Source organism: Notamacropus eugenii, chromosome 1, assembly GCF_028372415.1.
Source record: "Notamacropus eugenii isolate mMacEug1 chromosome 1, mMacEug1.pri_v2, whole genome shotgun sequence".
Taxonomy (NCBI): Eukaryota; Metazoa; Chordata; class Mammalia; order Diprotodontia; family Macropodidae; genus Notamacropus; species Notamacropus eugenii.
The window spans coordinates 153,482,235-153,494,805 of record NC_092872.1 but is presented as its reverse complement, the minus strand read 5'-3'; the positions used below and the strand labels follow the sequence as shown (position 1 = coordinate 153,494,805).

The following is a 12,571-nucleotide window of genomic DNA, read 5'->3' as shown; positions in this document are numbered from 1 at the left end:
CAACCTTACTGACTTCTCTTATGAACTTGTCTCATTCTAACATAAATTATCTATGTACATCTCATTTCCACTATAGATTGTCATCTCCTTGAGGGGAAGTACTATGCCTATTTTTTATTTCATCTTCAATTGTAGTAATGTTTCATATTTTCTCAAAATGTTTTGAAAATTTGACTGCTTTCTCTAGGTTCCCTCCTCCTGCCACTGCCAAAGAATTAGGGGACATGCTTGAGTGTTGCAAAATCAAGGTTCAAAATCCATGGTTCTAGGTTTTCCATTTAGAGAAGAATCTCAGGTTTTAGATCAAGTCCATTTTATAAGTCTTTTCAGCTTCCCAGACTTATCAGAGAAATAAGCAAACTCATTTAGAAAACATAAGGTCTTTTTTTCAGGTTCCTGTTGCTCATGGAGTGCATCAAAAGGCCTGACAGATAAAAGCAATTAAATTCTGAGATGGTAGGAGAGTATGAGAGAGAATATGTACAAGGTCTTAGAAGAACATTATGAGAAGCAAAGTGTTGTTGAATGAAACATACATTGTTTCTTTTTTCTAAATTCATCCCTAATTAAATCACCATTCTTCTTTAAAGATCATCTGGCTTCCATATTTTGGGGTCCAGGCTCAAATATCTTTAAAAATAGGCAAGAGGTCATCTGGGGCAAAATCCCAATTTTTTCCTTACAGTTAAAAATTTTCATTTTCAGACTGAAATTTATCATGGTTTAAATCTCATCTGAAAAAGCCCAACTTGTATGAAACTCAGTTTATCTTAACATGATAAGAGGAAAAAAGTTGTCACTGCTAGCTCAAGTCTAGCAGTAGAGGAAGTAACATGGGTCAATTCCATAAAGAAGCTCTTTACCCAAAATTGGGCAGTTTTGATTTGACAGTCAGGCACCACGGATAAGAAAATAAATGTCAAACCTTTTTAAAATAGGTAAGCATATATTATAGTGTAGTTTGGGCTTAAGATGAAAAAGAAGAAAAGGGAATTTAAATGTTTCTCTCTCTCTTTTTTTTTAATGACATATTCTTCCTAATAATCCTTCCCTGCCCTCCACTCTCCCAGATGAAAGAAAGTAAATTACTTGATAGGGAGTTTTCAGGGGTTTTTTTAATCCACAATGATCCAAATGGGATTAATAAGTCCGTGGTTGAAAACTTATTAACAACAAGCCACACTGGTGACTTTGGTGACCCAGAGTAGTCATCCTGGTCTCAGAGGCTTAAAACCATGTGCCACAAAGATGCTGGCATCTACTGAACCATCATGCCTGAACTTTGTCAAGCAACATTTTTCCATGTGTGTGTGTGCTTTTCCCCTGGTTTATATAAGTCTCTAGAATCTTTTTCTCTTGAGAGAACTTTCCAGGCTCTGTGGAGTCACGGCAGAAAGCCACATTTCAAACAGCTTCAGCATAAATTGCTAGTATTTCCATAGCTCTGCCCGCTAGTCACAGAAGACCCTTTAACAATCTGCATCTTTCTTGTCCAGGTACTTAATAATGAGCATTTGGGGTAACAGCCCCAGCATGTCTGCCTGAGAATTTGGATGAGGGATGTAATTTGTTAGTTTTATTTGACCAATGTATAGTTCAGTTGAGCTGTTTGAAGTCTGAGCAGAGGGAAGACCTGTCTCTGGAAAATAATGGAAAATGATTAATAGCCTCGTAAGTTACAGCAGTTTGGTCAGTTGCATCAAGAGAAAAAAGTCCGATATTAAAGCACAGCTTTTCCATAAATTGTACAACCTTGGTTTGACAGTAAGGCAATCTGAAGAAGGCAGCAGATGGAAAACCTTTTAAAACATGTAGGTATATACTATAGTGTCAACTAGGCTTGGGGTCAGGAGGAAAAAAGATTTTAAATCATTCTCTTCCTCTACTTCCCAACCCTCCAGAAGAGAGAAATGGAGAAGAATGAATCAGTGCTAAGCAGGAAACGGGAAGAACTGAGGAAAATATTCATGTCAACAAATATTTTTTTGTCATTCAGTCATATTTGACTCTTAGTGACCCCCTTTGGGGTTTAATTGGCAAAGATACTGGAGTAGCTTGCCATTTCCTTCTCCAGCTCATTTTACAGATGAGGAAACTGAGGCCAACAGGGTTAAGTGACTTGCCCTGGATCACACAGCTAGTAAGAGTCTGAGGCCAGACTTGAGCTCACAAAAATAAGTCTTTCTGACTAGACCCAACACTCTACTGTACTACCAAGCATAGAAGTTTCTCGATTAAGAGAAACATTGTCTATATTTATAATTATGATTATTATTATATAATATATTTTATTACCTTACATTATATTATATCCTATATCATTATATCATATCATATCATATCATATCATTCTCTATACCTACAAGTTGTTTTTTCTCAACCATTATGAAATAACTAAAATGTAAAATTATTTTGGAAGACTTTTTCTGCCCTTTCTGGATGGATATTAATTCATTATCTAACAGGCCTATTCCCTAGATGATCAGAATACAAGTTGAAGAATGTAAGTTCCTTGAGGGTAGAACCTGATTTGTTTCTGGCTTTGTATCTTCAGTGACCAGCATAGTTTCTGACACTAAAGTGCTTTTTGAATTTAGCTCCCTTGTCTCCAGGAGACATCTGAATACGCTGTTAAGCAGTGGATGTAACATCTGACAAACTCCACACTTTCTGCAGGTTCTCTTCCAAATATAGGGAGCTATGAGGAGATGCTCCAGGGAAATGTTTAAAGTATAGTTCCTACCAGACTAATCATTTGTGTTATGTTCATTGGCAGGCTATTTCTGGAAAATAGCAAGTTAGAATGCAGTGAAAATGAAAACAATGTTCTGGGCCAAGGTGGAAGTGGAACCATTATATACCAAGCACAGTACCATGGGAAACCAGTGGCCGTCAAGAGATTTCAGCTCAAAAAATTCAAGAACCTTGCTAATGCTACAGCAGGTAAACAGGGATTCTTGGTCAGCTTCCTTTCCTTCCAAATAATCCACTCCCTGTAGAGAACAGCCTGCACCACAAATCATCTCCCTTCTTTAAAGCGGTTCTTGCAGCTGTATAAATACAGTCAAAAATGGGCAGACTGTGTGTGTGTGTGTGTGTGTGTGTGTGTGTGTGTGTGTGTGTCTGAAGGTATGTCTTTGTACACAATGGATTCTGAGACTGACTATAAGAATGGTAAATGTGCCATTAAATTGTGGCCTGGGGTTCTGTTGCTTAGCAACTGGATATAGGATCGTAGGATGGTAAACACAAAATGTTGAGGGAGTCTGATTGTGGTCCCTAGTTGACCGTCTGACTCACTAAGCTATTTTAGTAAAGTAGGTTCACCTCTCTGTGCCTCAGTTTCCTTCCCTTTTGATCTAAGTTTCAGGCACTGGTCTGAGGCTGGGGTGACTAATCAAAAAGTCTTTCAAAACATAAATCTAAATACTTCATTTCCAGGAAATTACCCCTTTCTAAGGTAATGCCTACATAAGGAAGGTAACAGGAACTGGACCTGTAATTTCACTGGGACAAAGAGTTCCAGGGTGAAAAAAACCTTTACCAATTCATGCCAACACTTTCTCTGAAACTTATATTCTTAAAAAGTTGCCTGGAGCACTGAGAGGTGAAATGACTAGCATGAGTCAGAGGTCAGAACTTGAACCTGGAGTCTTCTCTTCCCCCATCCTCGCCTTCAAGATCATCTATACCACCCAGCTTACAAGGGGGTAGCAGCCTCAGTAAAAAAAGTGATCACTTTTATTTCTCTCCAGCTGAATATGGAAATATAAAGTAGGTTAGTCATTGAATGTTAGCACTGGGAGAATCTTTAGAGATCTTGTGGGTTCAACTGTCTCATTTTACAGATGAGGAAACTGAGGCCCATGATTGTGAGGTGATTAACTCAAAGTCACAGATCTGAGACCAGAGCTTTTTAGGAAGTGGTTTGGAAAAGAGTATGGTTTTTTTCCTCCCCTTGAACACAAATAATATTCACACCCACAGGAAATTTGCATTTAAATGGCATTCTCCAAATAGAGATTTTTACTTTACACCCCAGGAATGTCTTACTATTTAAGATCCAGTGGGAGTAATGTAGGCCCCTGAGAGAAATATTTTTATTTCCATTTTAAAGAGCATGATTTCCCATTTTTTATATCTTACCAGTCAGCTTTACAGGACTGATTTTCATTCATTGTCTCTGCCAGAATTTTATACATATGGGAATTAGTTCACTGAGGGAATCAACTCAGAGTTTCAACTCTGTTGGTTTTGAATTCATAACAGACCACTAGTGATAGAAAGCTGTTGCCTTGTAGTAGTAGACAGTAGTCCGTATTGAAAATGACAAAAATAGCGTTTGACCCCAGTTAATGTAGTCAACAGAAAGTCTGGGAAGAGGCTGAACTGTAACTGTAAGAGGACTTTAACCAACTGATCAATCAGTCAAGGATGACAGTACTCTATGACAGGCATTGTGAGAGGCAATGGACATTCAAAAACGAGAAACAGTGTCTCCTTTCAAGGAGTTTACATCATATTGGGGAAATGTGACTCAGTGTTGGAGCAGCCAGATGCCCTGATGCAGTTTGGAGAACCTGCCGAACCAAAGGTTTCATCTCTCTAGCCATAGTCAAAAGTCTGACCACAGACTGATGTCAGAAAAATGCTATTCCTGCATCAGTCAGAGAATATTCACAGGAAAGGGCAAATTGCAAATCGGAATATTTCACAGTCTACCGTAGCAAGTTTAGGCTCCTACTTCTAGAGTGTATCAATCAAAAAGTACTTTTCCCATTACTTTCTTATAAATCTCTTGTCCCTGGAGAGTCAGGACTCGAAGATATTTGTGAAAAGATACAGGGTTCTGTTTTATCTGAGGTATGATGTTCCAGGCTTCTGGCCACATTGGAGAATATGTGCATTTTTTCCCTGTTAAATCAATCATCAAAATAAAAACTCTCTTAGTTCATAAGAGCATAGGTTTAAAGCTGGAAAGAACCTTTGAGGCCTGCCCCTCATTGTTTCAAATAAGGAAAACTGAGACTCAGAGACGTTAAGCAACTTGCCCAAATTTACAGAGATATGTGACAGAGCCAGGATTCAAGCCAAGAACAGTTCCACTCCCACTACAGGAACTTTCTAGATTGTATGTATTTAGGACAGGGCTTCAATAGGATGTTTTCTTAAAGTACAAAATGTTTTACATGCATTGTCTCATTTGATTCTCTAACTACTCTAAAAGATAGATATTGGAAGGTAGTATTCTGTCTCTTCTGTGGATGAAAAAACTGAGAAAAATGGGGGTTATGTGATCTGGCAATGGTCATACAGTTAGTATCCACAGCAGAATTTGTGCCCAAGTCACTCTTAATTCCAAGCCTTTCCATTATACTAGGCTCCCTCCAAATGCAGTCCCTAACATATTACCTTTACTTAGTAGTCAGTTTTTTAAGTTTAAGAATTTAAGTTCTACCAAACACTGTTGTGAGGGGACAGGTCAAGGGAGAGAATGGAATAAATGAAGGGCAGGGTAGGACAGGGAAATGTGGTCAGTCTTTTACAACATAACTATTACGGAAGTGCTTTGCATTGTTACACATGTGTGACCTATATTGAATTGTTTGTTTTCTCAGTGAGGGTGGGTGGGGAGGGAGGGAGAGAATATGGAACTCAAAGCTTTAAGAATGAATGTTAAAAATTGTTTTAGCATGCAACTGGAAATTAAGCTATACAGGCAATGGAGTATAGAACTCTATTTTGCCCTACAGGAAAATAAAGGGTGAGGGGGATGGAATAAGGTTGGGTAATAGAAGGGAGGACAGACTGGAGGTAGGGGTGGATGGGTTGCATGCTTTCCTGGGGTGGGGAGGGGTGGGGAGAGATGGGAAGAAAACTTTGAATTCAAATTCTTGTGGAAGTGAATGTTATGAACTGAAAAATAAATAAACTGTGCATTAAAAAAAGAATTTAAGTTCTATATAATAATTGTTTAGTATCACCACTTTGATAACCTGCAATTAATAACATTAAACAAAATATTTAAAAATAGGTTTAAATTTAATTCTAGGCTTCGAAGCCACTAGTCTCTAAACCTTTTTGATTATATAACCCATCATTTTTTAAAAATTGCACACTCCCCTCATTATTTATAATTTACTTATTTGTAAATTGTATGCATCTACTACTGCAGTAATAAGTATAAAAAATGTAAATTTATGCAAAAATAAAAATGAAAAAGAATAAGATAAAAATGAAATAATATTTGATCTTAGAGTTAATAGGCAGTTACTGGAGTTTATTGAGTAGAGCAGTGACACTGTCAGTTTGCTTTTCAGGAAAATCACTTTGGTAGCCATGTAGAGTGTGAATTAGAAAAGGTGGGGAAACCAAGTAATAGGGTATTGCAATAGTTCATGTGACAGGTAAGAAGGCTCTGAAATAGGCTGGTGGTTACGTGACTAGAGAGGGGACAGATGCAAGAGATACTGTGGAATAAGATATGTCAGGTAAAGAAGAGCCAGAAGCTGAGAACAATGTTGAAGTTATAAAGGAGAAAGAGACAGATGGATAATTCAAGGAGAGGAGAGTAAATATAGAGGAGAAGGATATGGCCAACAGTTACCAAATGCTACAGAGAAGTCAAGAAAATGGAAGACTGAAGAAAGAGCATCATGTTTGGTAATTAAGAAGTTATTGATAACTTTGAAGAGAGTAAGTCTGAGGAAAGGTGAGTCGAGGATAAAGGAGTTGAAGACCTGAGGGACCCTAAGCATGGTGGTATTCTTATTAAAAAAAGAATGTTTGAAAAAGGACCAGGTTTGGGGAGGACTGTACAATTGCAACCCACTAATGCCAGTGAATCCTGTGCTACTCTTTCTCAAGGATAAGTGAAATGTGTTTATAGAAGGGTGTACCTTACCCACTGACCACTACCCCAAGTGCAGAGCCAGCTGCTGTGATGATATAGAAGATAGAGTGTGGGCATTGTAACTGTAGGAGTGGACAATGAAAATTGCTGCTGTTCAGCTGCTATGGGTGTCTGGGTTAGGTTTTGACCATTCTCAGGGTGTCAAAACCAGAAGCAGGAGTGGGAAGGGGACAGCTTTGGGAGGAGTCAGAGTGGGAGAATGTTGAAGGACATGATGTAGTTGTGTTGGCCAAAAATTCACAACTGGCTATGGATTCAAGGTAGGAGGTAACCCCTGTTCTCACAGTTTTATTAAATGGTCACCCACTTGTTAAGATCAAGCTACAGCCCCCTTAAAGTCACCCTTCAACCCTCATTTTGGAGACCACTGTGCTGGACCATTATTTCAGAAAGAAACTTTTCACTTTGTTATATGCAAAGTAACTAAACACGTAAGAAATAGAGACCCTGTGTTTGTGGGTCTTCCTGTAGGTCCACCCCCATTTTGTAAGTACATACAACTTAGATTATATTCAGTGTGCAGGACTGGAGCCAATACAAGCATCACTTACGTTGCACAATATTGTTATTTGTATGGTTGCTGAACTCTTGTGGACATTTTTGGCATTTTGATTCTGTTATCTTATCCTTTGCATAATTGAAAACAGGTTTTCCCCCTTGTCTATTTCAGATTCCATGCTGAAGCACCTACGAGCCATGGATGCCATGAAGAACTTTTCAGAATTCCGGCAGGAAGCCAGCATGCTACATTCCTTACAACATCCGTGTATTGTTTCCTTGATTGGAATTAGCATCCACCCTCTTTGCTTTGCCCTAGAACTCGCCCCCTTGGGTAGTCTTACAACTGTGCTTTCCGAAAAGTCAAAAGGTAAAACCTGAGAGTCTCTCTTTTCCTTAGGTACAATGTATGTAATCGCCTGATTTCTTTCACTCACCTGAGTTTCTTGATGTTCAAGAAACATACTATGACTTGTAGAGGAAAGTGCTGAAATATTCACACTAGTGAGAATCTGCATCCTTAGGCTGCAAAACACACCTCTCTCCTAACCCATCACTGCTATAGAGAAGTCCCTCAAAGTTCATGAGGTGACATTCTGTAGCAATAAAGAGGTAGCAGCCTCTGGATTAAAATACTCTGGGATCAGAATAGAGGTAGGGACTGGACCCATGACTTCATCAGTTCAGGGAAATCCCAATGGGAGAACTCCCTCTATCAGTGCAGATCTGCACCTGCTGTGCAACATAAAGAGAGAGCTGCCCAGAACATTTCAATATTGTAGCTTGCCCAGGTCCCATAGCCAGTAGGTGTCAGAGGTAGGGTCTGAATCCAAGTCTTCCTGGCTTTGAGGTTCATTCTCTACCTATTCTGTAATGAGAAGTAAACAGAATTGAGGAGATATTTCAATCAATTAAAAGTATGCTTAATTTTTTTTCCAAGTTTGTGGTTAATTATAAATGTGAAATCACTAGTCCATTCAAAAAAAAACAGAGAACTGTTTTTTAAATTTTAAACTAGCTGAGAAAGTGTTCTTTGTATTTTGAAGTGGAGGAAATAGCATGCAAATGGATTTTTCCCCTAAAGTTGTCTTTAATGAAAATCCATAAATATACCAACAGAATGTTTACAGTATGGCAAGATACATACAGCTTTTGAGGCTGACTAAGCTGCAGAAATTTTGACTCATTGATATTATAGAGATATTATATTATATATGAAATGCTAATAGCAAAAATAAGTTCAATGCTAAGTAATATTTCATTGACATGATTCTAAGTCTCTTCTGGCTTGTGGCCAGGTAGGACACTGAAATAAGAGTTTTGTCAGGATATGTCAGTCACTCAGCAAGAATTTATTAAATACCTACTTTATGAGACTCTAGGGATACAGTCTCAAATCAAATAGTCCCTATCCTCAAGGAGCTTCCATTCTACTAGGGCAGACAACATGTGTGCTTAAAGGTTTATAAAAAATGCCCGTGATATAAATACAAGGCAGTTATGGTGGGGAGAGCACTAGCAGTTGCAAAGGAAAGGACATCATGTAAAAGAAATTGGTCCTTGAGCTGAGTCTTAAAGAAAATGAGATTCCAAGAGATGAAGAAGGAACACATTCCCAGCATGGAAGACAGCTGGAAATGGTACAGAAAGGGGAGAACACACATGAAAAACAATAAGAAGGTCTGTTAGACTGAACTATGGAGTGCAGGAAAGGGAATAAAGGTTGGGAGTCAAGTTATAAAGGACTTTAAATGCCAAACTGAGGACCCTGTATTATCACATCAGTAATATATAAATTACTGGAGTGGGTGAGGGGTGGGCAAAGAGATAGATATTTCCCATAATGAATTTGTCTTTTTTTTCTTTCTTTGAAAAGGTTCTTCCTTTATGCCCCTGGGGCACATGCTCACACAGAAAATAGCCTATCAGATTGTCTCAGGCCTGGCCTACCTTCATAAGAAGAACATCATCTTCTGTGATCTGAAATCAGACAACATTTTAGTTTGGTCCCTGGATGTCAAAGAACACATCAATATCAAACTCTCTGACTACGGGATCTCTCGGCAGTCATTTCATGAAGGAGCTCTTGGAGTTGAGGGCACCCCTGGCTACCAGGCCCCTGAGATCAGGCCCCGGATCGTATATGATGAGAAGGTAACTGACACCGTTCCAAAGCAAACCTTTATTTTATAGATGAGTGGAAAGAGTCTAATGTCTCATATCCCACCTAGGAGAGGCTTTAAATGCTAGTCCAAGGTTAGCTGAACAGTTCTGAGTTGAGAATTTATTTGTGGTTACTGAGTCATTTCATTCGTGTCTGACTCTTTGGGACACCACTTGAGGTTGTCTTGGCAAAGATACTCAAGTGGTTTGCCATAGCTCATTTTACAGAGAAGGAAACTGAGGCCAACAGGGTTAAGTGACTTGCCCAGGGCCGCACAGCTATTATGTGTCTGAGGCTAGATTTGAACTCAGGTCTTCCTGACTCTAGGGTCAGTGCTCTAGCCACAGAACCACCTAGCTGCCCTTGCTTTATTTAGGCAAACTCATAGTGAGAAAAGCATAAGACTTTGGAGGCAGAAGACCTGGGTTCAAATCCCACTTCTGACATTAGCTAGAGGATCCTGGGTAAATATCATAAACTCTCCAAGCCTTGGGTTCCATGTCCACAAAATGAAAATAATAATAGTTCTTGTTTTACTTACTTCACAGGGTTTGTATAGATAAAACACTTTGTAGACTTTAAAATGCTTTTTTATTTTTATTTTTACTCTTGATTTTGGCAGTCCATTAATTTATAACTACGGTTTTACATATGTAATTATGACAATTATTGTCACGTACATATGTGTGTATATATAATTATATACTACTGGTTGTGTTATTGATGTGTTATTTGTTCAGCATATTGCCATTAATTATATATTGTCAAAACATCTTCAGCAGTTGTCAAAGTTTCCCTGGATATCTTTTCTTTTCCTTTTTCTGTTTTAGTAGATTCTAATAAGGGAGTATTAGGTCATACTGTGATGTGCTAAAATGAAAGTCTGGATGTTTTGTTTTGTTTTTATTTTTTCCCTGGTCTTTATCTACCCTGTAGCTTTCTGATAATGAAAAGCCTGACTTAGCCTTAGCAGCTTCTAAGCCTTGAAGATAAGATGGCTCAAACAATTAGACTTTGATTTGGCAAATGATAGCCTATGTTCCTTCAGGAAATTCTTGTGTATTAGCCACCTGTGAAGTAACTCTACTAAGCCAAGAAGATTGAGGAGAGAGAAATCCAAAGGAAACAAAGCTTGGGTTCAGGCAGTTAGCCATCAGCTCACATGCAGGCCAGCTTCACTCTTTGATTAGAGTTAAATATTTATCCTCCTTCTTGGCTTCTTTCACCCTAAACAGGGAAACAGCCAAATCGATTTGGGTATGTAAATGCCAGTTTTATTTTACAGACACACACAGGACAATAAAATGCATAGAAACGGGGAAAACGTTGCCTTTGTAGCTTTGCTCAAGCTTCTTACATAGCAATTTATTGTTCAGCATAGAAATATCATCTTGTACAGTTTTGGTCAGAGTGGCAGCTTATTATTTTGTGACCCTCCGTGGGTCACTGACTAATTGCATTATGAATGAAAACAGCAGTTTTCCTGAATACTCGTGTGGTATCCAATAGACCTGGGATCTCAAAAGTCCTTTCCGAAAGCCTGTGTTTCTGTTAAATAGTCAAAAAGTATAGAAGACTTTAGGAGTGGAAGTTGAAATATGAAATTCTAAATATCAACTGAAACGAAGCAGTTCATCTTATTCTAAAATAAACCCTTTTAAATAAGGAGAACACTGTAAGATTATGCCTTCCCACCTATAGAAAATTCTCTGTTCTTTTTCACCCATCTTATCTTTCAGTACTCCAGTGACTCTCACAGATGTGGGGATCGCTCCATCAGTGTAGATTACAACCCATATCCATTTACTTGATGAAAAATGGCACTTCTTAACCACCTGCAGTAAATTTTTCCAATAGCAAAGTAAATAATATGCAAATATTGAATTATCTTGATGATACCTCTTATTTAAAATGACTCTTTGTACCCAACTATAGCAAATAACAATTTTTAAGTGAGAAAAGTTTGTGTGCTCAGTTGTAAGTTGTTTTAAAGCAAGGACTACGTCTTCTGCTCTTTATGTATTCCCTACCTATCAGCTATAGTCCCAGGTACCCTGTAGCTCCTTACTCAATGCAGTTGGACAAATGTCAAGAGATTTGCCTTTTCTCCTCAGGTGGACATGTTTTCCTATGGAATGGTGCTCTATGAATTGCTGTCAGGTCAACGGCCTGTGCTTGGTCATCATCAACTTCAGATTGCCAAGAAGCTGTCCAAGGGCATTCGTCCAGTCCTGGGGCAGCCAGAAGAAGTACAATTCCATAGACTACAGGCACTCATGACAGAATGTTGGGACACCAAACCTGAAAAGGTAGCTGGGAGGAGGAGTATGACAGAGGGGGATTGGAGGAAGAGTGAAGGGGAGAAGGAAGATGAAGTTCTTGTGATACTTGCATCCTCACTTTTCAGTGTTAGTTAAAGCTTTCTACTGTGTGTTAAATAAGACAATATATACCCATCCAGCCAATCATAGATAATCCACTTTTTGGCTACTTAACTGGCATGCGTTTTCTCTCTGTTTTAGAAGGGGATATTTAGTATGTTTATGGCACCTAGGAAGTAAGTGTTTAATAAATGAGTTTTATATTTTCATTCATTTATTTCTCCTAATTTTGTCCCTTGTTTTCTTATCTTTAGTTAAAGAAAATAAGAGTTCCCTTTCCAAAAAATAATGAAAAATCTTAGTTCTATAATCACACAAATAGTCCCCCAAAATGCAGTTCCTCCCATAGCAATAAAGTCGATTCTAATTTTGCTGGAGAAAAAAAGGAAGGGGCAAGTACCTGTTTTCAGAATGTTTTCTCACGAGGAATGTGGATCATATTGTAATTTTTGAAAATAACCTTCCTGAGAGGATGCAATTGTTCCAGGGTTAAATTTGAGCTATTATCAAATTAGATTGAAATATTGGAATGTAGTAGGAAGCTGAGTGAAGTCTTAAGAAAGAGCCTCAAGAAGATTGGATGGCCCTGGATATGAAGGTTGGAACATTTGGAAT

At 38.4% G+C, this 12,571-nt stretch overlaps 1 protein-coding gene across 2 annotated transcripts in view; it reads left to right on the top strand.

The window, feature by feature from the left end:
• Positions 1-12,571, top strand: part of LRRK1 (leucine rich repeat kinase 1) — a 149,395-nt gene that overhangs the window by 119,463 nt on the left and 17,361 nt on the right. For both annotated transcript variants that reach the window (XM_072616925.1, XM_072616920.1), the window contains exons 25-28: positions 2,777-2,943; positions 7,584-7,781; positions 9,288-9,565; positions 11,690-11,884. In XM_072616925.1, the coding sequence (XP_072473026.1) occupies positions 2,777-2,943; positions 7,584-7,781; positions 9,288-9,565; positions 11,690-11,884 (838 nt within the window). The remainder of the gene's footprint in view (positions 1-2,776; positions 2,944-7,583; positions 7,782-9,287; positions 9,566-11,689; positions 11,885-12,571) is intronic.